Source organism: Enhydra lutris, unplaced genomic scaffold (assembly GCF_002288905.1).
Source record: "Enhydra lutris kenyoni isolate GAN:26980312 unplaced genomic scaffold, ASM228890v2 scaffoldscaffold7, whole genome shotgun sequence".
NCBI lineage: Eukaryota > Metazoa > Chordata > Mammalia > Carnivora > Mustelidae > Enhydra > Enhydra lutris.
This window is the reverse complement of record NW_019154091.1, coordinates 930,011-957,281: the sequence shown is the minus strand read 5'-3', so window position 1 is coordinate 957,281 and position 27,271 is coordinate 930,011. Positions and strand designations below refer to the sequence as shown.

Sequence of the window (27,271 nt, the reverse complement as noted above, 5' to 3'; positions counted from 1 at the left end):
TATCTATAAGGATTCTATATAAGGATTAAATTATAGCTTACAGATGTCAACTCACTAGAAGAAAAAAAATTTCTTATATAACTGTCTAAAGATGGAATGTACTCCTTTAGGAATTCTGAGTTCTCTGAATTGGTAGGTAAACAAAAAGAGGACAAGGATAAAGTAGAAATAATCTCAGATTCTTTTTCCCGGCTCTAAAACTCTATGATTGTTATTTGTTTTGGAAATGTTGGTAATATTTTATACCAAAGTAGTTACTTGTTTGGGGTAGTACAAGTTTTGATAAGAGCGTATTAACTTCAAGAAGTTGTGATTTTCCAAAATATGTCCAAATCATCTTAGCGAACATTAACACTATTTCTGACTTGTATACTATTGGCTGAAAATTGCCTCATTAAAATTCTAAAAAACTTACAAAGAAGGTAAAATAATGTAGCTATAACTATAAAATACTTGCTTCCCCCGCCCTCCTTGTACTTCTGTGATTAAACATTTCTTTCTGATTCTGATGACACAAATAGCTTGGAGCCGGATTATTTTGTGTGTAGAGCTATTTGTATAAGGAACTAACTAAATAAATAGAATCAGATCCCCAAACTGTTTTCATTTGACCTAGGATAGCTATGTTTATCTGAGTAAATTTTCTCCTTCTTGTTAGACAGTTGAAATACTCATTGCTAATGTTTTCAGAGCCCTAGACCCACACAAACTATGTAGGCAAAATATTGATACATTGGAAACATCAACGTATAACGTCAATATTGTTCTTTAGAGAAACCGCCGGCACCATCACAAGTACAGCTGATCAAGGCCACTACCAACTCTTTCCATGTCAAATGGGATGAAGTGCCCACAGTTGAGGGCTATCTTTTGCAGCTGAATACAGACTTACCTTACCAAGCTGCGTCATCAGATTCTACAGCAACACCAAATATGCAAGGTAACATAATCTTCACCTGAAAGCATCCATGCTCATTTGCTTTTTTAAAAAGTTACTGCAGGAAAACCAGTGATTATGGCTTAGTTTTAAAAAATTTTTATGATGTTTCCTGCCTGGTTAATCAAGTATGTTGCGTTTCAACTCTGAAACTTGCCTGTCTTATCATTAAGCTGTGGTAGAATGCATAGATGTGTAGGATACAATGTTTTGTTTTTCTGCAGTTCATTCTGATGTACTTTCTTAATTTGACTTGATACTTGACTTCAGGAGATGGTTTTATTTAGCACATAAATAATTTCAGCTTTTTTAAAAGTATTTTTGTACAGTAACAGGCACTTAGAAACATTTTTAATTTTACATGTTCTTTTAGAAAGGATTTTAGTCAACTATTAAGCAAACTATGAAGAAAATAGATAAATTTTGATAAAGATACTTTTTAACCTTTAATACATAACTTCCAGAAATACTTGATTATATTTTATTGAAGCTAATTCAGAGCATGTCAGTATGAACTTTCTTATTCCTACAGGAGTCAGAATGGACCCTCACAGACAAGGCAGTAATAGCACCATTCCTAACAGTGTAAGTTAAAAAAAAATTTATGATGACAAATGAATGTTTAAGGTTAGAGTCTCAATTTTTATTCATATTTTTAGCATATTACCCTAGGACAGAGGTTCTCAACCCTGGCTGCATATTAGAATCACCTCTGAGATTAAAAAACAATCATACACAGAATCCCAGCCTTTTCCCAGATTTAGTGAAGCAGAATCTTTAGGATGTCCTCCATGTTATTTTTTATGTTCCACAAGTAAGTGAAACCGTATGATAATTGACTTTCTCTGCCTGACTTATTTCACTCAGCATAATCTCCAGTCCCTTCCATGTTGATGCAAAGTTTGGGTATTCATCCTTTCTGATGACTGAGTAATATTCCATTGTATATATATATATATATATATATATATATATATATATGGACTACATCTTTATCTATTCATCTGTTGAAGGACATCTTGGCTCTTTCCATGGTTTGGCTATTGTGGACATTAAGGAGGGCATGTATTACATTGAGCACCGGGTGTTGTACATAAACAGTGAATCTTGGAACACTGCATCAAAAACTAATGATGTATTTTATGATGACTAACATAACACAATTAAAAAAAAAAACACTTTAGGATGATGCCCAGTTAACTGTGGTTTTAAGGAACACTCCATAGATCATTATGACAGTAGCCTAGGTTAAGAATCCCTAACCAAGAAATTGAAGTCTCCCCTCACTACACATAGCTTCAGAGGCTAATCCCTTAGAGTTTATACTTACAGTATCTTGAAATCTATCTTTTTGACATTTCTAAATGTCACACACACTCATTTTAAATTTCAACCAATACTTCGAAAATGGATGTGAAATATATTTCTTTACTATGTACTTTGCCGACCAAAGAATATGAGTTGCTGAATTGAGCACTGATGTTTGTGAGGTTCCTTCTTGTTTATGAAGGGCTTCACAATAGATATTTGTAGAGACTAATGAGTAAGATTACTAGGGTTTACCCTGGTTTTATATGGCAAACTTCTGTCTAAATATACATTAGATTGTTTTCAAGGAAAATGATGTAGGCATAAGCGCATGCGTTCTGAACATGGCTGTATGATGGACAAATATCTTTAGGGCCATAAGAAGTTGTAATTGACTATAGAGGTATAATTAACAATCAAGATGGAGACAGAACAATAACAAAAAACAGGTAAGTAAAAAGAGGCAGCAATATTGGGGTTTTTGAATGAAGCCACATCACTTTTATGGTGCAGTAGACCCATAGGTATTGCTATGTAGTAGTAACTGATACTCACAATGATCTGAATTATCAAAAAGTCTAAATATATTCATTATAGTATGTATAAGAAGACAGAAACAGACTTAGAAAGATTCCTGTCTAAAATGTTTAATGGTAAAGAATATTGATACATGTATGTGTTAAATCTTGATCTCTCTTTGGAAAACTCAGTCATACAGAGTAATTCATTTGCTTGAACTGAGATTTTATTTTTAGGAGTCATCAAATCTTTAATATCCTTATTGACCTTGTTAAGAAAATTTGACAAAAATGTTAAACTTGGTAGCTTTGGCGTTGTCTCCTGTGTTACATACGTATTTACTTGAATACTACTACCACTTATAAAAATGTTGTTTTTTTTTTTCCCCTCAGAATATACCCTCCCATTCCCCTTCCGAACCTGGTCTATTCAGAATGGAGATTAAGTGAAGAAATTGTTTTCTTAAACTACTGTAAAATTTAAAGAATAATCCTGTACAAATTAAGAATATAATTTAAACTGTTTTATATCTTGGTAAATTTATTTTCAAAAGCATTTAAGTTGTAAATTATTTTGCTTATTTTTTACATGTATTATTATTAATTGAACATTGCTTCCTATAATAAACTATTTTATTTCTTATAGATCAGTGATACAATGAACAGTACAAAAACTGAATATACAGCTATGAAAGGAACTTCTGTGAAAAACAGACCAGATCTCAAAGCATCAACTGATTCTAACGCTACTTTACATTCATCTTTGGCAACTAATGCTTCTAATCATCATAGTTGTGTCGTGGATGTGCTAAGGAAAAACGAAGGTATAAAGATGGCATTTTAAATAAACCTTTTTACAATAGTAGGGAATTTTGACTTTGGAAAAGTAAATGTTCTATGGTTTTGATCCATTTTCAAAATAATAATAAGCTTTCCATATTGACTCTAGTTGGAGATACCAAGATACCAAGGAACCACTTACCTGAATAGTAATGCTTAGTTATGAGCTACAAAATTCAGATGAGGCAAGCTCTTATATGACATTTGAGGTTGGCCAGTATTGCACTGTCCCTTTCCCATTACTGTATTTTCTTAGCACTTAGAACTATCTGAAATTATTTGTTTTGGGCAAAGATTTTCTTGTTCATTTCTATTTCCTCAGCACCTGAATCCATGCCTGGTTAATAGTAGTCACTTAGTAAATATTTGTTTAGCAAGTAACTGGATTATCCTCAGAAAGAGTTCATTTATGAGAACTGTTGATTACATTCATGGGACAGCTTGTAATTCGGTGAACTTTGTAATGTAAAGTGAGTTCATTTGAATATTCTCATGCCATTTGAAATACATTAAGCATTGTGCCTTATTTAAATATCTAAAATTATTTTATAAATCTCATTCTGATATGTCTGTGACATAGACACACGTGACTGTATTTTTAATTTGAAAACATCGTGACAGCTGATAAAAATCTAAATCCTCTTCCATAATGCAAACTTAACAGTATGAGTATTATTTTTATTAACATTTTTCTTCATGAGTCCATGATAGATAAAGTATTCAAGGAAAATAATTTGCTGTCATTTTTCCTCCTTTCATTATGTGTGGAAAAAGAGAACACTTTTGTTTTCTTGATTTTCTGACGGAATGATTTGCTCAAAATTATAAAAGCCTGGTCCTGGGCTGCAGCTTATATTTCTGTCTTCTTTTTTTTCTTTTAAGATTTTATTTATTTGTCACAGAGAGAGAGAGAGAGAGCACAAGCAGGGGAATAGCAGGCAAGGGGGTTAGGGAGAAACAGGCTTCCCGCTGAGCAGGAAGCCTGATGAGGGACTCAGTCCTAGGACCCTGGGATCCTGACCTGAGCTGAAGGCAGATGTTTAACCAACTGAGCCACCCAACCACCCCTATTTTTCTTTCTTTTTTTTTTTTTTTAAGATTTTATTTATTTATCTGACAGAGATCACAAGTAGGCAGAGAGGCAGGCAGAGAGAGAGAAGGAAACGGGCTCCCTGCTGAGGAGAGAACCTGATGCGGGGCTCTATCCCAGGACCCTGGGATCATGACCTGAGCCGAAGGCAGAGGCTTAACCCACTGAGCCACCCAGGCGCCCCCCTATTTTTCTTTCTTACAGTGATTTTCTATGTCTGTCTTATAAAGAAGTTTATATTCTTAGAAAACAAGAGCTTTGAGATTTCAGATGCAATCTAAATCCTACATTGTAAGGCAGTTTGCATAAAATTAGTACTAGGCAAATTGGAAAACCATAGTGGTTGTACAATGACTGTATCTGGCAGACATTCAAATATATGAATGAATGGCTACCCAATGTCAGGACTTTTTCTCTGTAGGTTAGAGTAGCTGGTATGTTTCAAAAGTGGGAAGAGTGACATGATTCGTTGTTGTTGTTCTTGTTATTGTTCTTATTGTTTGAAAAGAACACTCTGGGGACGCCTGGGTGGCTCAGTTGGTTGGACGACTGCCTTCGGCTCGGGTCATGATCCCGGGGTCCCGGGATCGAGTCCCGCATCGGGCTCCCAGCTCCACAGGGAGTCTGCTTCTCCCTCTGACCTTCTCCTTGCTCATGCTCTCTTTCACTGCCTCTCTCTCAAATAAATAAATAAAATCTTTGGAAGTCACCTATGCTCACCACTATTCCACCAACGCGTAAATAAAATCTTAAAAAAAAAAAGAAAGAAAGAAAAAGAAAAGAACACTCTGGCCTCACCATCAGAACTATAGTAGGAAATGATTGGGAGGCCCGATAGGGTGTTCTTTTAGGACTACAAGAGACACAGAGACTAAAGCAGTGGGTGGGATGGAGAGGAGAGAATATATCATTTCTCAGACTTTTTTAGCCTTGGAAACTAGTTGGGTATGAGAAATAAAAATGAGTTGACCATGACTCCTAGTTTTTTGGGTTGGAAATTCAATGGATGATGATACTCGTTATCAAGATAAGAAATACAAGAGCAAGGACAGACTTGGGGAAAAGGTAAGTTCAACTTTGAATTTAGTGTTTTTGAGGCACTGAAGAACATACTGGTAAAGATTTCTAATGGTCAGTTGGATACTTAGGTGTAGAGTTTAGGTAGTAGTTTTTAGCTGGAAGTAAAACTTAGAAATTAAGGGTATCTAAAATATAAGCTCCAAGACAAGGGACCTTGTCTGACTTGTTTACTGTGAGATTTCTAGCACCTCCCACAGTGCCCAGGACATAGGTATTTGAGAAATTTATGATTTGTAAATGGTAGTTAAAGCATAGGAAGATATGTAAATGGAGAAAAGGGAAGGCTTGGAACGCCTGCATTTAAAGAGTCATTTTAAGAGAAGAAACCAACTTAAGAGATTGGAAAGCAGTTCCTAGAAGGTCAGGAAAAGAACCAGAGATTGGTGTCCTACTTTTTCTGGGCATCACAGTTTGTGACTATATATTTATTGTGTGTGCTTGTCTTTCTCTATCACATGATTATAACTTGATGAGGTATTAACCATGCCTGCTTTGTTTCAGCATTGTAGAAAGAAGCACGATATCTGGTAAATAGCAAATCTCTGGTGTTGTGGAATGAGTAATTATAAATCATAGAAAGAAACAGCTTCAAAAAGGAGTATGTGGTCAGCGTTGTTTACATTGCAGAAAGGTCAAGTAAATGGAAATCGAAAGGCATCCTTTAGAAATCACTGATATTTGCCAGAGCCATTTCATTAGAGTAGTGGTCTAGAAACCAAGTTTGAGGAGGTCAAGGAAGTAGAGACTTCTCTGAAGGGAATTAGTGAGGGGCTAAGGTAACTGGAGGAGATTTGCAGGGTCAGAGAAGATGCATGCTTGTTTGCTTGAGAGACCTGATAATGTTTATGGACCAATGGCCAAAAACTACTAATGAAAAAGAATCTGAAAACCCTGAAGAGAAAGGAATGATTGATGAAAGAGGTTCCCAAAATGGGAAGGAATGGGACCAAGAGCACAGGAGGATAAATTATCCTTCTTCAGGAGAGAGGTCAGTTCATCCTCTGAAGTGGAAGAGAAGACAGAAAGGATGGGCACAATCACAAACATATTTCTAGTTTAGGGCAGGAGAGGCAGAAAACCAAGGGCATGCATTCCTGATGACTTCTATATTTTTCCCTAAAATGAGAAGCAGGGCATTTGATCTATGATTTAGGAGAGTCCAAGAACAATGATTCAGTGCTTAGAGTAGAAGAAGGAGCTGAGACGTTGGACATCTGCTATCTGTATAGTGCAGTTTATTTTTCTAAACATTTTATGCCTAGTGGTTAATTCATATGAATGACATGTACGGTACTCATGTTTGTATTTTTAAAATTGAAAATAGCAAGAATTGTATGACAAGAACCATAAGACAGCACAATTATTGCAGGAATTATGTTAACAATTGATCTTTTCACTTTAATTTTAGGTCCTCATACTTCAGCAACTATAGGTGTTCTAAGTAGTTGCCTGGACTTAAGAACAGTAATCCCCGAAACTTCTGTATCCAGTTCTGTTTCCAGCGCACAAACTATGGTAACCCAGCAGACCATTAAAACTGAATCATCCAGTACAAATGGGGCAGTTGTTAAAGATGAAACTTCACTAACAACATTCAGTACCAAATCTGAAGGTTTGAAATGTGTTTCACATACTGTATTTTGAACCATTTTTGTATATAAATTCATCAAACTTATTTGTTTAGATGGGAATTGCATTTCATCTTGGATTGAATCATATATAAAGAGATAAAACATTTCAATGAAAATTATTATATACTCTGCTGCCTTCCATAAATATTTAAATCAGCACACACTGAAATACATTCAGAATGTATTTATCCTACTGTGAATATGTTCAGCAGATTTTTTTTTCCCCGTAGAAAAGATTCATTCTTTAGACTTTGGAGTAACAATTCTCCCAGCTTGATTGATTTCTGATTTTGCAAATTCTCATTTCATTCTTTTGCAATAGGACTTGTGTTTCATCTTTGGTAAACATTCTCTGAAGTTCTAGTTAGTCTTCAAACCCTTGAGAAGTGAACTTTGTGAATTAGTTCGAGTTAGAGGGTCCATATTTCTAATTATTGTGCTTTTCTCCCTCTGGCTCTTTTTTGTATGTTTATAAATTATATTTTAATGTGTCTGTTTGCAAAGTGATTACGTAAGTCTTATATGATGAATTGTTTGGTTTTTAGTTGATGAAGCATGTGCATTGCCTGCATCTAAGATCAGCCGTGTAGAAGCACATGCTACAGTGATGCCATTTTCTGTAAGTATCTGACCTGAAGATCATACGTGTTTAAAGGTTGGATGCTGAGCAACTTCAGCATAAATTCATGAAAAGATTCTTGGGTGTCCTCTGGTAATGACTTGCCAAAGACTGAAGAATGAAGGCTTGAATAGAAAAAATGTTTACAATATAATGTTAAGTGAAAAAAGCTGCATAAAAATTTGTGTGTATATATATAAATACATATATTTTTATATCTATATACTATGATCCCAACTTTATTAAAAGATACACACGATACATACATTCTCACTCTCATGTGAGTCCACGTACATCCACACTATAATGCTAGGTGACTTTCTCCAGGCTCTGTGGCCACAGATAACTTTTACTTAATCTCTCTGGCCCTTCAATATTTTTGTATAGTGAAATGTGCTGCTTTTATAATCAGAAATATGAGTGTGTGTATGTGTACATGTATATGTAAGTTACATTAATGTCTTAAAGAGTAAAAGGACATATTACAGAATATAAAATTTCAGTGGCTCTATTGCTAGCTATTAATTGGGAGAACAGCAGGATATTGCAGTATTGGGTGGTTAGACATACCTATAGGGTAACCCAATAATCTCTGACATTGAGTTGTTTTATGAAAGGCCAAAATTAGTCTGTAGCTTAACTTAAAATGCTAGGTATGTGCCTCACAAATACACCATGATTGTCTTAATGAGGTAAATATAAGGGTAATATATATGTGTGTGTGCATGTGTGTGTGTGTATATACTTCTTAATTTATTTTAAAATTATCCATCATTGCGATTTTATTGCTATGAGCAAGAGTTTTTATTTGACCTAATATTTACCTCTTGGAATCCTTAAGAATTGTCCGTAGTTTTGGTTTTCTTTCAATCATGATTTTATGGATTTTGATCAGATATTTACCTTTATCAGCTTTCACCTTTCCAGAATATTAAGTCCTAAAGTTCTTAGGGAAGAACTCTTCTCAGGGAAGAATTATTAAAGGGAACCTTTTCCCTCCCAAATCTGTTTTGCAACACATCAGCCAGAATGGTATTTGTTATTTCAGTTGGAGCCAGTTGTTTTATAAAAGTTGTTGAAGAGAGTTTTTACAACTTTAAAAATGAAAGCAAGTTTAAAGATACTCCTTTAAAAAAAAAAAACAAAACCTGAAAGACTTTTTCTAGGTAGCTCACTTTGTCATGTGTGATAGCCTAAATAATAAATAATGTGAATTATAAGCATGTACCTCTGCTGTTATATATTTAAGACAGAAATAAGTAACTGAAATGCACATTTGTTTTGAGCTTCTGGAAACAGTGTCTCATTTATAAAGAAGATGGCTTAAAAAGGTTAGTTCCAGGGATAAGTATAATTCACTTATCACTAAAAATAGCTTAAGGTAGAGGAAGTTTCTTTGTTTTAAAGCAAGGTAAAAAACGTAAAACTGTTTAATCTCCTCTTTAATATATACTAAAGTATATTCAAATTGCATTTTAGTTTTGAACATTTTTTCTCCTTTTAGGTTTGGAGAATCACAGGTATTTAAATCAAGTGCAAAGGTCACTGAATTTCTGCTAGTTGTTTTTGAATCTAGAAATAAGCCAGCTTGGAATGAATTTTTCCTTATTTGCTCCTTTTGGAGCAAGGTATAATGTCACACTAAAGGGATTACATTTTCTGAGAGGGTCTCTGAAATGACAATGTTCTATAAAACAGCTGGCATTTTAATATATCACTGATTGAAAAGCATGCTAACTCCAGCTAGGTTGATAGTACAGAGCTACTGACTTGCAGAATGCCTGTCACTCCCTGTGTTTGAATTGGCATCCCTGTTTCACTGTCAGTTGTCCTAATCTGTTAAGAGTTTATTTACTTATGAGCTTTTAATGTTGTGGTGTTTACCCATATGCCTATTTGTAGATCACTGCATGGATTTATTGAATCTGGAAGTTTCTTAAATGCACAGTAAGAGTCCTGATAATTTTTTCTTTCTCTGAAATTAGAAAGAGACTCCTTCAAATCCAGTGGCCACAATGAAAGCAGGAGAACGACAGTGGTGTGATGTAGGAATTTTTAAAAATAATACAGCTTTGGTGAGCCAGTTTTATTTGCTGCCAAAAGGAAAGCAAAGCATCTCAAAGGTAGCTATTGATATATTTCCTACCCTGTGAGTTATAAATTTCATGAATGAGATCTTTTTTTATAGCCCTGATTCAAGTCACTTGAATGCATGAAATTGAGATCTGTCCACAATCTATAATTGAGAGTTCTATCTATATGCCTAATTATTTTGTATTCTTTATTAAGGCACTTTTATGGAATATATCACGAGCAGGTCACTTAAAAAACCTCATACAATCACTGGGCTGGATTTTGAGTCATAAAGAATATGGTCTGGCCAGTACAGATAAGGATTTTTTGAAGGATCTCTAATTTTGTTACCTGGTGTGTTTAGAGAATGGAACATTTTTTCTTACTGAGAACTTTTTCTTTTTTTTTTTAAGATGTATTTTTTATTTCGCATGTGAGTGCGCAAGTCAGGGGAGGGGCAGAGGGAGAGAAGCAGTCTCCACACTGAGCGTGGAGCCTCCATCTCAAGACCTGGAGATCATGACCTGAGCCAAAATCAAGAGTCTAATGCTTAACTGAGCCACTCAGGTGCCCTTTTACTGAGAGCTTTTTTCAATTCTTGATTTTACAACTTAAAAAATTTAAGAGCCCCTGTAGGTTATTGAAATACAGTCTAATTTTTTCTTGATTCTGAAACCCCATAAAGAAAAACTCATATATATGAATTATGAAATCAGTAACCCTAAGAATTATGAAATCAGTAACAGCTCCAAAGCACATTTGAACTGATTTTTTTCTGAAATGGGGAATTTCAGAGAGTGAATTGCCTAGACCTACATAAATGGAGAACTTATCATTTATCATTACATTTATCATTACATTTTAGTTTCTCTGATATCTCTCTTTCATATAGAATTCCTCCCAATTCTTGACAAAAATAGAAATCCTCATTAGTAATTTTTTAGTATTTTACTAATGAAATTTCTGGCAGTAGTTTGATTTCATATATAAGGAAATAACAATATCTAAGGGCCTAGTAACTACCTGTTTTTCCCAAAAGAAAAACAGCATAAAATTTAGAACCAGTAAACTTGGGTTGGAATCCTTAGTTGCCGGGCTCTACAGTGTGACCTCAGACAAGTCACCTATTTAACCTCCCTGAGACTCAGTTTCCTCATCTATAAAATAAAAATGATACCGCTCCCTTAAAAATGGGAATGATACATTAGCACTACCTGCCTCACAGTGGTGCAGTGAGAGGGAGAACATGTAAAAACTGTTTGAAATTTGTGAATGTTATGAACTTCCTACCCAGAATATGCAGTTGTTTAACATTTTATTCAGCATCTGCCAAATATTAATTTTTAAAATGCTCTATACTACATGCTGGTCACTTCTCTTCTGTCAAGCTTGCTTGCCTATATCCAAAGGGTATTGTTCCTGGTTAGACTATTTGAGAATAATTCTTCTGAGATTTCTACTCTAATTGGATACAATTATCCATGTAAAGTGATTGTTACTTTGTTTATAGTGGTTGTCAGGTTTTTCCTACCTTCATATTGTGCAGAACACACATCAATTTCTTTTTATAATCAGTGATTTTTAACTGGAAACAGTACTTTTCCTATGGATAAGAATCACCAATCCATGGGCTTAGTTGCTTTTGTACTGGAAGGTTTATTCCAATACAAGGGAAATAAATGTGAACTAGAACCATAAAACATGATTCATTCTTTAAAAGTTTTCTTGTTGAATGACAAAATGATGAATTGCACCTTTTGACTTTTGCATGTATTACATTTTAGATAGGAAATGCAGACGCACCTGACTACAGTTTACTTAAGAAACAAGATCTGGTTCCAGGCACAGGATACAGATTCAGGGTTGCTGCCATCAATGGTTGTGGAATAGGCCCTTTCAGCAAAATCAGTGAATTTAAAACTTGTATTCCCGGTTTTCCTGGAGCTCCTTCTGCAGTCAGAATTTCAAAGGTGAGATGTCAGGTCAAGGCTTGGTGATTTAGTTATCGAAATTTTGTACATGAAGTGAAACTATCAGTTTAGAGTTTCTTGTTAGTATCTGATAAAATGAGAGGTATCTAAAAGGGGTGGGTAAATGTACAACTGAAACTAATGTAATGTGTATGTCAACAGTACTTGAATTAAAAAAAAAATTTAGGTCTTAAATAAAAGGGGTGGATTATAAATTTAAAAAATGTTTGCTATTCACTCATAATCTTAAGGACCAAAGTTGAAGCAGAATTACAGCATCCAAATTATAGAGAGTCAGGGAAATCTGGTATTCATCTTAATATTAACTTTGTTCTTATTGTATGGAACCAAAAAGTTTGTGCTGGAGAATTCTAATAGAACACATGAAATTGAATTATATTTTATCCTAAGGTCCTGCCCCTCTTTAGAGAAGAAAAGATCTGCTTTCAGGTAAGAAAAACCCCTTTCTTAGGATGGTACAGGCAGACATTTAAGCCTAGTTATGATATTGAAAAGTGGGCATGAATTAAACATTGTAGATCCAATTAGGTTTTTAAAAATCAATAATAAAAGTTCTAGTACCTAATGCAATTACTTCAGCGGAAAGCATTATTTTGTGTTCTAAAGATAGACTCAACATTATAAGTGATATTAGAGAAAACTCTTTCAGAACCTTTACCTGGTTTTGTTTTGTTTTGTTTTTCTCCTCTCTTCAAGAATGTTGAGGGTATCCATCTCTCCTGGGAACCTCCAACTTCCCCTTCTGGAAATATTTTGGAATATTCAGCCTACTTGGCTATCCGCACAGCACAAATACAAGATAATCCAAGTCAACTTGTGTTTATGAGGATTTATTGTGGTCTTAAGACATCATGTATAGTAACTGCCGGGCAGCTTGCAAATGCACATATCGATTATACATCCAGGCCTGCCATTGTGTTCAGGATATCGGCAAAGAATGAAAAGGGATATGGACCAGCTACACAAGTTCGATGGCTTCAAGGTAACAATAAAAAAGCACCTTTAAATTGAATTTTTTTTTTTACTGAAGCTATTGTGATGATTATTTATTAGTAACTGGTTTTGAAGATTTGTCATTTTAAAGAGTATTCTCTGACTGTATTTCTAGCACTTATGAGTTTGAGTTTGTAAGTTGTTCTTAAAATGTATTTGCTCAATTTTAGATCCAAATAAAAATAGAAAAGAAGCAAAGACTCTCTGAAAATTAGTATATGGATTCGTCCTTACAGTTACATAACTGCTTTTTTATAAAGTAAAATAGTAAAGATAAAAGCTAGAAGGCTTTATTACCCCAATATCTTTTCTAAAGGCCATGTAACTCAGTCATCCTAGAGTTATTGAGATGATTCTAGTAACTGGCTGTTGTACACTGCGCTGTCTTACATAGTAAATATTCTCTTCGTTGTCAAGGACCCGTCTTTGACTACTCCCTTTAACTTTATTATTCTAGATGAGCAGCGGTCCTATTAACACCTATCTTCTAGTGAATAACATTTGTGATACTAATTTTGATAGCCGCTATTTGATTCATTTCTTTGTCTACAGTTAGCACAAAGCTTAAGAAATTACAAAAGAAAGAAAGAAAGAGGAGAGTTTAGAAACTCTGATTTTGAATTTTTATTATTTTCCAAGAATCATGGCAAAATACAAAAAAAGTAATGGGTTTTCTTGATTCATACCTGATATATTGGAATACATTTTTGGCCAAAGCACTTAACTTACCCAGTCCTTGGTTTCCTTGTTAATAGAAGACAGAGTTAAAATAATTTACGTTTAAGGTTTCTTTCAGCACTAAAATTCTGTATTTTCGTCAGAAGCAAAGTATATCTGTGAACATTTTAACATCTGTCTTAATGGCTTTAACTTTGCTTTTGCTGAAATTAAGAAAACCTTCATAATTTAAAATTCAATATTGAAATACATATGTCCTCCTCACTGCAGAAAGAAAGAAGCACCTTAACAGAACACAAGTTTTGAAATAGTGTTTTAAACATTTGTAAGATTTTTGTAAATGCTCTAAATGTTTTATTTTTGCATTGTTTTTACCTCAAAATTGTATAAACTTTTTTACAACTGAAATATAAACATTAGACAGCTCACTCAGGTCCCACTGCAACCTTAAAGATACAGATAGGCATGATGGGTCCTCTGCCACAGGTAGCTTGTTTTGAACCTTTTTGGAATGTCATGGTTCCACTGCCTGTTCAGATCTGGAATGGAAATACAGAGCAATAAATGCAGAAAAGGTAGTTCACACTACGAGCTGCAATAACCGCGCGGGCCCAGGCCTGTCTTTTTTATACCATGTAACCTTATGCCAGTTTAGGTTGACTGAGTAGCTGTGTCCTCGAGCGTCACCTAGAATACTCCCAGCCAAGATGGATTTAATTGTGCAGAATTGATATATATGTATGTTCCAGTTACTAATTTAAAGTGTATAGAATATTTTAATATATAATTTTTGTAAAGAACTGGGATTTTTATACTACAGTATTTGTAATTAATGTGTCTCACTAATTAAGTTTCTCTTGAAGAAAATATGCAAACTGTTAGACACGTAATGAGTGATTTCCAAACTCTAAAGGTAAAATAAATGCACTACTCTGGTGTTGTTAGAATACCTTTTTTGTGGCTGTATGAATCTTTAATCTTTAAATGTGTATTTTACAAATAATGTTTACAAGGAGCTTCTCTGGTTTGTTATGTCAGCACCTCCCTTGGTGAGAGCTTCATTCTGCATTTGTTAAATTCATATGCTTTGCTTTTAGCATATGCTTGCTTTTTGCACTAGTAGAATTTTAACTTACCTCATTATTATGTTTGTAATCATTTGTATAGCTTCCACAATATGTCTGATATAGGCTAAACAAATACTTAACCAAAGTTAAAATAAATGGTAAGCAATTTTGCACATATTAAATGCTAGGGTTTGTTGTGTATATGTGTGTGTTTAGTTATAAAAAGAGTAAGAATGGAAAGTTAGAGTATATGTTTCAAGTCCGATTATTTTAATGATCTGTTTGCTTTATTAGAAAAAGGTCTCGCTTTTAACTCCTTATTCTCTGCATTAACAATTTGCGTCTCAAGGCGTTTCTCTTAATGACAAGGACTAAGTTGACTTTAAGCAAAGAATAGAATATTTGAGTGTGCACATTTATACCTATTTAGTATTCGGTTTAGTTTACTTTGCTTACATGCCTCAACTGTGCTGTGAACCTGTGGTTCTAACATACATTTTATTTTCTAGAGAGAAAGGCATTCTTTCTGTTTACCAAGGGATTTGTGAAAATAACAAATGTTTTTACTTTGAGGATCAGCCCAGATTCTGTTATCATTTTTTGGCATTTGTACATTAAGCCGCAGTCACATTTATGGGTGACTAAAAAAATGCCATTGAGAAATCTCTGTGGCTTGACATTAATAGTTAATAATAGATCTTCAAGCTGTGTGTTCATGAATAGAATGGATTAGGGTAAATAACAAGAGAAGTGCATTTAGCTTCCTATGTTTTGCACATTTTCTGAGTGAAGATCCCTGAGTAGCAGTGGGCTAGATCATGCTGATACCTTTCATAAGAGGATTTATGCTGAGTTAAATGACTTTCTTTCTCCTCCCTACTGGATAGGTAATTCAGATGTACAAACCTTTGTGCCACAGTCCTCTTCCTGGGCTCTAAAACTTTAGTTCACATGTGTAGTAAAAAGATTTTGATGTTGCATGCTCTTAGAATTATGTTTTCTAAAATATTGTATTGGCTTCATTTTAGTTTAGTAAACTGTTTTGGCAATTTAACTAGAAATAGGGTATTATAAACTCATTTTTATCCACTTAAAAAAAACAACAACAGAAATAATCTGATTGCATGTATGAGGCCCCCTTGCCCTGTAACCCAATTACATAAATACAATCATCTATAAGAAAGTAAAACTGTTGATCCATTATTTCAGACTTGTAGCCTAGCAAGGATTTGTTCTGGTTAGAGAGACGGTCTACTATAAATGAAGGTATTTTTATTTTTAAAAATTGCAGCACTTGTAGCATAAAATTCATTTGTAACATTGGCTATGAAGAGATAATTAGTATTTAAAGTTATTGTCGTAATATGACCATGAATGAAATAGGTTGCAAAATAGACTTGGTCTTTGACTGCTTAAGGTATAAGTGACGGTCAAGTTTTCCAGGACTGATTTTAGGCAGTTTTATGTATTATGTACCAATGATATGTAAAATAAAGCACCTTTTCTATTATAATCAATTACAGGTGTTATTTATTTTGAACTCTATGAGAGAAAAATTAGTGATTGCAGAGTAAATCTGTAGAAATATTGACTTTATATTGTTCACTTAAAATAATATAGGCAGTCTCATAAAGAATAGGTTGTCTCCCAAAACTTGTTTTTAAGTTAGTGGATTGTGTTCGGAATCATGTTCTCATAGAAATGTAACCTGTATCTCTCTAACCCTTTTTGTGGCTGAGCTCGTGCGCAAAAAGGCATGTGACTCCAGGAAATAGATCTAAAGTGTTGCCATCTCTTTTTTGTCCTTTGTTCACTCTTAATCTTTTGTCTTTATGCTTTACACTCACTTTCATTCACAGCAGCCAGACTTCTGTCCTGCTACTCCATCAAAATGGCTCTAGCCAAAGTCCAGGATAACTTCTCATTTCCCAAATCTGGTGATAACTCTTGTCCTTCGTAACTCAGCCGCTCCCTGGACACTTGGACATTTTCTTGAGTTCTGTGATACTCCTCGCTCGCTCTTTCCATACCTCCTCCTGTCTGTAATCCCCTCTTCCACTTGCACCTGCCTCCATTCATTTTTTTTCAAGACTCAGGTCCTTTTTCAGGATTTCAGTATGGAGCCTTTCTTGACATGCCCCATATCCAGGTAGATTTGCCCTCTTCTTGTGCCCCCACTATCCTTTGTCAATCTTCTGTCATAGTAGCCTAAAAAACATTGTATCCTTACTCGTTAGCATTGTTATCCCTCTTTGCCAAAATGGTGGTAGGTCTTTGAGGCAGAGACTGGGTCTTTACATTTCTTACATATCGGCCACTTAGCTGGTACTTAAATAGGTTAACACATGGTTAAAGAAAATTGTCATTTTTACATCTCTCCATATTCTCACTCCCCTCTCCCAAGTTGGGGTGAAAAATGGGAGGGAGGCTTTGATAAGGAAAGAGATTTTAGCAGGTTAGTAAGCCTCTGGGGGAAATACTAACTCTAGCTTTGTCTTATCCTACCCTGCTCTTACTTAGGTTCCTAAGAGAAGTTCTGGGATAAATAAACAATGTGTCACATGTGTCCTGAGCTAAAAGGGATTTAATCTAGGTATGCATAGATCTCAAGTGGAAGTTTTTGATCTAAAAAGATCTGAGCATTTAGTGAGATTCTTGGGATATTGCTGAATTTTGATTTTTAACATTGGATGATCCAGAAAATGAGCTAAAAATATTTCCAAACTATTTCCTTGTAGGAAAGCCATGGACAATTGTCTAGTATTAGGGAAAAAAACCATACTTAATACTTAAGCACAGGGACTTCTGGAAGACATGGAACATGAGCATTGACACATACCAAGTTAGGCCACTGTTGTCACGTCTAAGTTTATTTCTTACCCACTAGAAAACAATATGACATTGGCACAACTTCCTTCCACATTTCCCAGTTATAATTCAGAGTCCTTGTACTATTTCTCTAACTCAGGAAGACTTTTTTTTTTTTTTTTTGGTCATGCCTGGAAAAACATGAACTACACCATTCTGGGGAGAAATAAACTCTATGAACTGAATGGAGAAAGAAAAGGCTATAAAATCCAAGGATACCAGCCTCCTTGTTCCAAATAGATTTCTATATCTTACTATCTCTTTGCTTCTTTCCTATCCTCTTGAGGAACTAAAATTGAAAAAAAAAAAAAAAAAAAAAAAAAAAGTCCAGTTGTGAGATTGTTAATTTCAGCAAGCTCATCTGAAACTGTTAGGTTCTTTTGTGTATTTAGTATCTTGGAAAAGTTGAATTGGGGGGACTGTTATTTAAAGGTCATCATATGCACAATCTGACTACCACTCCTGCCAGAGGCTCACATTCAAAGTCTTGAGAATATAGGGCTATGAAGCCTGTGGCCTTAGATAGAAGACTAGGAAGTCATAGGTATGAAAGTATGGAAGCAACAGAAGGATACACTATTTCCTGATTTGATTTTGCTGGTTCAACAAAAAGTCTTTGCAGGGTATTTAGGAATGTCAGGGTGTTTCCTCCTGAAGATAAAAGCATCAGAAGAATGAGTTAGTGGCATATCAGATACGAAAGGTGTTGCAGAGAAGGAAATGACCCCCTTCCTACCCATTCCCCCTTCCTGGTCTCCTTAGCACCCACGGATAAGAAACTAAAGGACCCATCATTCCTCAGCATGAGAACTGAGGAAAGCATGGGAGAACCTGTTCTGTCTGAGCATACACAGGTTACAAATAAAAGGAGGTGGTATTTGGTTTTGAACGTGGGATAACTCTGTCCACTGGTAAATCATGATCCAGTGGACATCCAGCTCTGACCAAAAGGATTATTCATTTCTTGAGTCCGAGGAGACAGAGTGGAAGTTCCTTAAGAACTTGAGAAGGGTTCCCTCCTAGTTTCTCTGTCTCTTATTGGAGGGGGAGGAAAAAGCAGTACGTATTAATACTGACCATCCGGAATAACAAAGGTGTAGGTGTGCCACTTAGGGCAGCACAGTGTGTGAGACGGTGTCAGCGTTCTGATCCAGAGTCATCCCCCCCAACCCTTCCACCGCCGGGGTAGGGGTGGGAGCTGCAAGACGGTGGAATAGGAGGACCCAGAGCTCAGCCCGTCCCACCTTCACGAAGTCCTCCTGCCACCAGTTGCAGTGTAGCACCCCTGGTGGCATGTCCCTTCCAGCTTAAATATGAGTGAGATTTAAGGTCTTGTAGCTGCCTGGGACTTTTACAATAGCTACAGCAATGTCTGGAACTTTCTGGGGAGTCGGCACCCCTGTGTTAGACCCAGTTGAGGAGTCTGGACCTGGAGAATACACCTTTGAGTTCCCCATTTCCTGGGAATGGGTTGTGGGCCTCTTGCTGCAAGGCCTACTCTACCTTTTGCAACAACTCCCAACTCCCTCATCCAAGATAATGAATGACTTTAGCTTGCCGTGTTTGGGTAAAGGAGCTGGATCAAATGTTTAAAGATCTTTTTTTCTTTTCAAATTTTGAAATTATATACCAAATTAATAGCTATTTTTGAATCAGGAAAAATTACACCTTAACTGTGTCTTATTTAATCTGCACAGTGGCACTGCCAGCAATGACCTTGGCAAAGACAGGATTGCAAAATTGTTATGACATTGGTGTGATCAACCTGACACCTGTTATTGATCGGTGTGGAGAAACAATAAGTACCATGCTCTTTCTGTATTTCTGGATTACCTAGTACATAAATACAGTATTAGAATGTGCCAAAGGGAATCTGCACTTTTGAGAGTCAGAATTCAGCAAAGAGGCAGGGTCTTCATCCATTTATTTTGGGATTTGCATAAGCTATCTTTATTCTCTGCTTTATACAAATGGTTATACACAGTGAACAAGGTAACCAGCTAACCAGAATCAGGCAGGTGACTCTGATTCAACTTGGCAAAGCAGTCCTGTAATACTGCCATCCCGTTGGATCCTGACCTTTGGGTACCTAGTTAACTTCTGTGAGGAATAGCCCATACTCATTCCTCTTTGCCTGTTATCAGGTACTTATTCCCCACCAGTTAAAATAATTAGCTGATTTGCAGTGCACAGCAGCGGCTGAAATATGGGGAGATGTTCCCTCTCTTGGTTGATGAAATTATGTAGTAAATAATCATATGTCTTTTTTCTTTTAAACTATTTCTTGCAAAATAAATAAAATGATCAGACATGTACTCAACCTTCAGCTTAAGAACTAGAACATTCTCAAATACCCAGAATCCCCCCCATTTGTCCTCAATCTACATACCACGTAAGGCAAACATTGTTCTGGATCTTTTGTTAATAATTCCCATGTTTGTATTTATGGTTCTGCCATTTATGTATGTATCCCTAATAGTCTGTTGTTTAGACTTACCTGTTTTTGAACTTTCATGTAAATGATATCATCCTTCTGTGACTTTTTTGACCGTTGTTTTTGAGATTCCCATCCCTGTTCATGCATGTAACTGTATTCCATTTGTTTTCACTGCCGTACAGTATTCCATTGTATATGAGACCACCGTTTGTTGATCTGTTCTTCGTTCGTGGAGATTTGGATTGTTTTCCATTTTGGGCTGTCAAACAATGCTGCTCTGAACATTCTGCCAATTACAATGTAAGCTCCATGTGGGCAGGGATTTTGACTGCTTTGTCTGACGTCTTTTGAGACATTCACAGTGTCTAGAACAATGCAGGGCACATGGGAGATGCTCAGTAAATATTTGAGGAATGAATGAGTTCTTGTACGTGTCTCATAGTGCACATGTACAAGATTTGCTCCAGAGAAGTGTGTTTTCAAAGTATGGTCCAGGGACCCTTCGGGTGCCTGAGACCTTTCCAGGGGATCTGTGAGGGCAAAATTATTTTCATAAAACTACTAAAATATTATTTGTCCTTTTCACTCTCATTTTTCATGAGTTTAAATATTTTCCAGGTATGATGACCTCTTCACTCTGATAGCTAATCAAGTGTGTACTTGTGTGTTACTGTGTTTTAAAAATGCCTCTGTTTTCATTTCTGTTATGGTAAAAATTGGTAAGTATAATAACCCACATGAACAACTAACTGCTCTTTGAGATCCTCATTATTTCTGAAGGATCTAAGGAGGTTCTGAGACCAAATAATTGAGAACCACGGCTCTAAGAAGCAGGTTTTACTTGGTCATGCTGAACTGTTTCTTAAAGCCTTGTGGTAGTTCGTGTTCCCCTTGACAATGGTTGAGGACCGTTGCTCCACATCTTAGCAAACATATGGTCTTGACTACCTTTTGTATTTGCCAATTGGGTGGTGATTGTATGGTGTCTTACTGTGGGTTTAATTTGCATTTCCCTGATTACTAATGAAATTTGAGTGTTTTTTTTTTCATATATGAATGTGTTTTCTCTTGTGTGAAATACTTATTCCTGTCTTTCCCTCATTTTTCTATTAGATGTGTGTCTTTTTTTTTTCATTGATTCATGATTTCTCTATACATTCTGCATACCAATCCTTTGTCAGTTAAAGATGTTGTATGTATCTTCTTCCAGTTCGTGTATTATCTTTTGTAATTATATTGAATCTGTTGATCAGCCTGGAGAAAATTGGTGTCTTTTCAGCAATAAGTCTTCCTAGCCAAAAACACTGTGTTTCCATTTATTTGGTCTTCTTTTAATATCTCTCAATAAACTTTAATGATTTTTCTCCATAAAGGCCTTCATGTATTATATTAAATTTCTTCCTAGGAATTCTGTGTATTTTTAATGCTATGGTAAATTTTTTAAAATTACAATTTCTATTCTAACTGGTTGTTACTAATAAATATAATTTTGCATATGTGTTGATTTCAGATCCAGCAACCATGCTCAATTTTAATTCATTCTAATAATGCATCTAGATGTTCTTTTGAGTTTTTTAATGTAACCATTATCAGAAAATAGTGGCAGTTTTCTTACTTTCTGATCCTTCTACTTATAGGAAATATAAGTATTTCCTTCATTTCTACACTGGCTATGACTTATAGTACAATATTGAAAAGAACTGATAGTGAACATCCTTATTTTAGCCCCAGTTTTAAGGGAATGCTTTCAACATGTCTTCTCAGTATTTTTTCATAAATGGTCTTTATCAGTTAAGAAGATTATTTTCTGTTTCTAGTTTGCTAATGGTTTTATTTTGAATGGATATTGCATTTTGTTGAATGCTTTTTTTCTCATCTATTTAAATGATTGAATGTTTTTTAATGTTATTGTATTAATTTATGGTGGTTGACTTTTTAATATTGAACCGACTTTTAATTCTAGAATAAGCCCAACTTGGTCATGGTGTGTGTTTTATAATATATTGCTGGACTCAGTTTGCCAATATTTTGTTTAGGATTTTTGCTTCTGTTCATCAGTAAAACTAGCTTTATAGTACTCTGCATCTATGTCCTGTCATTGTCTTCTTTCGGTATACTAGCCTCATGAAATGAGTTTTTCAATTGTCTGGTAGAGTTGAAGATGGAAACTAGTTTTTAAAACCATTTGGGTAGATGCCTGGGTGGCTCAGTCAGTTAAGTGTCTGCCTTCTGCTCGGGTCATGATCTCAGGATCCTGGGATCCAGTCCCACATCAGGCTCCTTGCTCAGTGGGGGGCCTGCTTCTCCCTCTGCAAGCCACTCCCTGTTTGTGCTCGCTTGCTCTCTCTCCTTCTCTCTCTCTCTGACAAAAAAATAAAATCTTAAAAAATAAAGAAAACCATTTGTTTTTTTAAACTATTTTCTGCTTCTCCCTCTGCCCCCCCAAATAAAAAAAATAAAAGTTTAAAAAGGAGGGGCGCCTGGGTGGCTCAGTCAGTTAAGCGTCTGCTTTCGGCGCAGGTCATGATCCCAGGGTTGTGGGATTGAGCCCCATATCGGGCTCCCTGCTTGGTGGGGAGTCTGCTTCTCCCTCTGCCCCTCCTACTCTCTCTCTCTCAAAAAAAAAAAAAAACAAAAAAACCCCCAACTTTTTAACTATTTTAACAATTTTTAACCACTGATTACATTTCTTTATAGATCACAGGAACATTAGGATTTTATATTATTTTTTCAGTTTTGTTAAATAAATTTTTCTAAGGATTTCTCTACTTCATTAAAATTTTTTTGATATGAAGTTATCCATATTATCTTTTAGTTTCCACAGCATCTGTAGTTATGATCCATTTTCATTCCTATTAGTTTATTTTGTGCCTTCTCATTTGATTAATCCTTCCAGAGGGTTGAATAGTTAACCCATTGTTACTTTAAAAGTAGATTTCTAAATGCTAAGGGTGGGTTATGGTTGTCTTACTCTTTACTTGTAATATTTTGCCAGAGAATAAGAGCTACAATATTTTAATTTTCTGAAATTTGAGACAAGCTTTCTGATTTATGTGATCAGTTTTCATGTATGTTCCATGTGTACTCGAAAAGAGTATGTATGTATGTATTCCCCAGTTGTTGAGAACTTTATACCTGATTTATTTACAAGAGTCCCAAGATCTCATCATAACTAGATTTCTCAATTTCTCTTTAAGTTGTATTTGCTTTTTCTGTTGGCTTTATTATTAGATGCATACCAATGTAGAATTTTTGGCTTTCTTGGTGAATTAAACCTTTTAGAATCATGTAATGACTCTTATCTCTGTGAATGCTTATTGCCTTCATCTTTGTTATTGTTGTTACTGTAGCAATCTTTTAATTAATCTTAATCTGAATATCTGGGATCTCTCGTTGCCCTTATATTTTGAGTTTGCAGGAGACTCATACAAAGATAAGGCCAAAGAAAATTTGCCTTTTTAACTGCATAGTTAAGTACATTTATATCTATAGTGATTATAAATATAAGTTGGATTTATTTCTAGGTCCTCATCATAAAGGTCTTCTTTTTTTGTCTACTCGCCACTTCTTGCCTTGTCTTTCTTTTTCATTTTCTTATTCTTTTCTCCCCTCCTCCATTTGTTGGTTTCTTATTTGAATTATTTTTTTCTTATGAGTTCTATTTGGCTTATCGATCTTGTTTATTCTTTTGCTCCTTATTCATATTTTCTGTGCTTCTTTCTATTCCTTTACATACCAGTAATTTTCCTGTATTGATACCAATATTGAGTCTTTCCGGGAGATTCTATCTGCTGTATAAGCTGTGTTTTTTCCCCCCACTCATGGTGCCATTTTCCTTTAAACTTACTTTTGTTGGAAAGTAGGGATTATGTCAAGTATGGGCTAAAATTGAGATCCTTAAGAGAATATGTTTGCTCTGCCAGATACCCTAGTGACTACCAACCTGAGAGCACTTTGTATTATCAGCTTGAAGGTTCTGTGACTTTAGATACCAAACCTTGAGGGCTGGCCTGTGATTATGGATTTGAGGGTGGTGGTTATTTATCCTCACCCAGCACCAAAATTGAGATAGGGAAGGTTCCTTGCTGCCCATTTCTCTGCAGTGGCCCTAACAGACTCCAGTCTAGGTGAGCCTCCCTGGGACGCCTGGGTGGCTCAGTCAGTTAAGCATCTGCCTTCAGCTCGGGTCATGATCCCAGGGTCCTGGGATTGAGTTCCGCATCGGGGTCCTTGCTCAGAGTGGAGTCTGCTTCTCCCTCTGCCTGCCGCTCCCCCTGCTTGTGCTCTCTCTCTCTCTGAGAAATAAGTATGTCCATTCCCCCACAACTGCTGCTAGTTCAGTCTCCAGAATTCAACAGAACCCTTGAGGCAAAAGCTGATGGTGGATCCTGCTTAAGAATCGCTCTCCTTGGGGCGCCTGGGTGGCTCAGTGGGTTAATGCCTCTGCTTTCGGCTCAGGTCATGATTCCAGGGTCCTGGGATCGAGCCCCGTATCAGGCTCTCTGCTTAGCCGGGAGCCTGCTTCCTCCTCTCTCTCTGCCTACTTGTGATCTCTGTCAAATAAATAAATAAAATCTTCAAAAAAAAAAAAAAAAGAATCGCTCTCCTCCCTCTGCTCCTCCCCCACCCCCCTCCTTCTAAAAATTACTTAATTAAAATTTGTGTTACTTTGCACTTGATGTGAGTATTCCTACTCACATGGCAGTCTGTAGTCTATAAAGAATTATAGGATGCTTAGTTCTGCCCTTTGCACTGTCCTGCAAGGTAGCACTCCTATGATGTGGGCACTGCTACTTGCAAGGTTAGAAATAAAATAACCCTATTTAATATATACATACATACATACATACACACACACACACACAGAAACTGTGTGTTAAAAGTTATACTTTACTTTTTTTTTTTTTTTAAGATTTTATTTATCTACCTGACAGAGACCACAAGAAGGCAGAGAAGCAGGAAGCAGGCTCCCTGCTGAGCAGAGAGCCCGATGCGGGGCTCAATCCCAGGACCCTGAGATCATGACCTGAGCCAAAGGCAGAGGCCTAACACTGAGCCACCCAGGCACCCCTTAAAAGTTATACTTTTCTTCCAAAGTAAGTAATAACTCTGCCATTTCCTTAAATGGCCATCAGCCCAAATATTATCCTTTGTATTCTTTGATTAGTGTTTGCTTTGGTCTGAAAAGGGGATTTGGTCTTGGTTTCTGGCAGACCGAACACTGGGCAGTATAGATGCACGAACAGGCCTTCTTGGCCTAGCCGCCCTGGCTGGAAGGCACTATTATGGCTTGTCTTTGCCTAGCAGTGTGTTTTCAACCAAGTACCCGGTGCTTAAGGTTCTGAAATCTCTTTCATTCAGATGTCCTCTGAAACTGAGCAGCCTGAAAAATAGGTGTAGAAGTCTTACTGTTTGCTCTCAAGGATGCTCAAGGAAGACCCAAATTATACCTGAAAGAGGCAATGTTTATGCTGCAGTGTCCAGATATTTTAATCTTAGGTATTGTGGAAGACGGAGGAATTACCTATCAACTTGTATCCACCCCTAAAACTAATTCATGGCCATTAGATTTCTACAGACAAAGCCAGTACGTTTACTGACTTTATCTGGCACCTAGCTGGCACTAACCTTGGCAAAGGCGTGTTTACAGTTAAGGTGCCTGCGCAGGTGTCTCTCTACTATGCAGTGCGGAAGGAAACAGTCTCTGGAGGAAGTCGGAGAAGCTGTAACTGCTATTAGGCAAGTTTATATTTTGAAAGGTGATGGCCAGAAGCCAGGGAAAAGCATCTGTCCCAACGCCATCTGTGGCCCATGATTTGAAGAGATTCTGCCTTATGGTTTTAAAATCCTTAAAATCAGGTATAAAAAGAAAAGTAGTCTTCAAAGAAATGTCTAAGCAGCTGTGGCAGCCAGCAAATAGTGTGTACAAACCTATTCAGTTTTGGGTGGTGATACTTTCTGTATTTGGTAATTAGTATGAAGGTATAACAGAAGTTTTTAAAGGCTTTCCTGCTGAAGCTTAAACTAAAACGTGAAGGATGAGTGAGACTTAGCCAGGCACAGGAAGAGAAAGAATGTTCTAGGCAGAGGGAAGTATATGTGGGCAGAGGAGGCAAAGAACATGGCACAAGGAGCCATGAGACTAGGGTGACTGGAGCATAACAAGCAAGAGGAAGTGAAACTTGGGGAAGTAAGGAAAGTAACATTTGCAGCTTCAAAAGAAACCATAAATTAAACCTGAATATTTTTCAGACAATATAGTGTAGTTCCTTAAGAAAAAAATTAGTTGAGACTGTTCTATTTTTTACTCATGGATACACTGACTTAATATGAGTTTAAGGTCAATATGCATAAATTATTACATAAACATACATAAGTTGTCTAATACAGAGAAACTAAAAATATACATATAGGATAGCCTAGTTTTTGGTATAGATCTTACCTGGTATCATTTGAATGATTCAGAAATGTATTTTATCACATAAAGCAACAAATATTATCTTGTTTTGGACTGTTGATAAAATAACTTTCCCTAAAGAGAAAATATTCAGATCTTAAAAATCTTGTACCACGGGATGCCTGGGTGGCTCAGTTGGTTAAGCCGCTGCCTTCGGCTCAGGTCATGATTCCAGGGTCCTGGGATCGAGTCCCACATCAGGCTCCTTGCTAGGGAGGGAGCCTGCTTCTCTCACTGCCTCTGCCTGCCACTCTGTCTGCTTGTGTGTACTCTCTCTCTCTGACAAATAAATAAATAAAATCTTTAAAAATAAATAAATAAATAAAAATTTAAAAAAAAAAAAACCTTGTACCACAAGATTTTATTCTTGGCAAATGGCAGAAACTATTTTTTCCATTTATCATGCTTAATTGGTAGTGCTACAGAAATCCTTTCAGTTGGCCCTCATAACTATGTTCAATTTGCTTTATTAAAGGAAACTGGTGTTCCTTTAACCCACTAAAGCAATCCAGAAGAGAGGCGATAAGGCATATTTTTGAGGAAAGGAAAATACTGTATAGATATTACACTAGGAGGAAAAAAAATACAAACAGCTTAATCTATCATCATACCCAAGTATGACATTGGGAAGGTAGCATTAAAAAGAATTATAATTCTCTCTGGACCTGGCAGCTCTGTTATGAG

At 36.1% G+C, this 27,271-nt stretch overlaps 1 protein-coding gene across 2 annotated transcripts in view; it reads left to right on the top strand.

Annotated features, from left to right (window-relative positions):
- LOC111142141 (host cell factor C2) overlaps nucleotides 1-16,383 on the top strand; it is a 33,090-nt gene extending 16,707 nt beyond the window's left edge. The window contains exons 8-16 of one of the 2 annotated variants that reach the window (XM_022495123.1): nucleotides 773-940; nucleotides 1,470-1,522; nucleotides 3,410-3,587; nucleotides 7,182-7,385; nucleotides 7,950-8,023; nucleotides 10,009-10,146; nucleotides 11,881-12,066; nucleotides 12,478-12,516; nucleotides 12,784-16,383. In XM_022495123.1, the coding sequence (XP_022350831.1) occupies nucleotides 773-940; nucleotides 1,470-1,522; nucleotides 3,410-3,587; nucleotides 7,182-7,385; nucleotides 7,950-8,023; nucleotides 10,009-10,146; nucleotides 11,881-12,066; nucleotides 12,478-12,516; nucleotides 12,784-13,098 (1,355 nt within the window). In that variant the 3' untranslated portion in view covers nucleotides 13,099-16,383. The remainder of the gene's footprint in view (nucleotides 1-772; nucleotides 941-1,469; nucleotides 1,523-3,409; nucleotides 3,588-7,181; nucleotides 7,386-7,949; nucleotides 8,024-10,008; nucleotides 10,147-11,880; nucleotides 12,067-12,477; nucleotides 12,517-12,783) is intronic. The other variant, XM_022495124.1, reaches the window with a different exon arrangement.
- The last annotated feature ends 10,888 nt before the right edge of the window (nucleotides 16,384-27,271 follow it).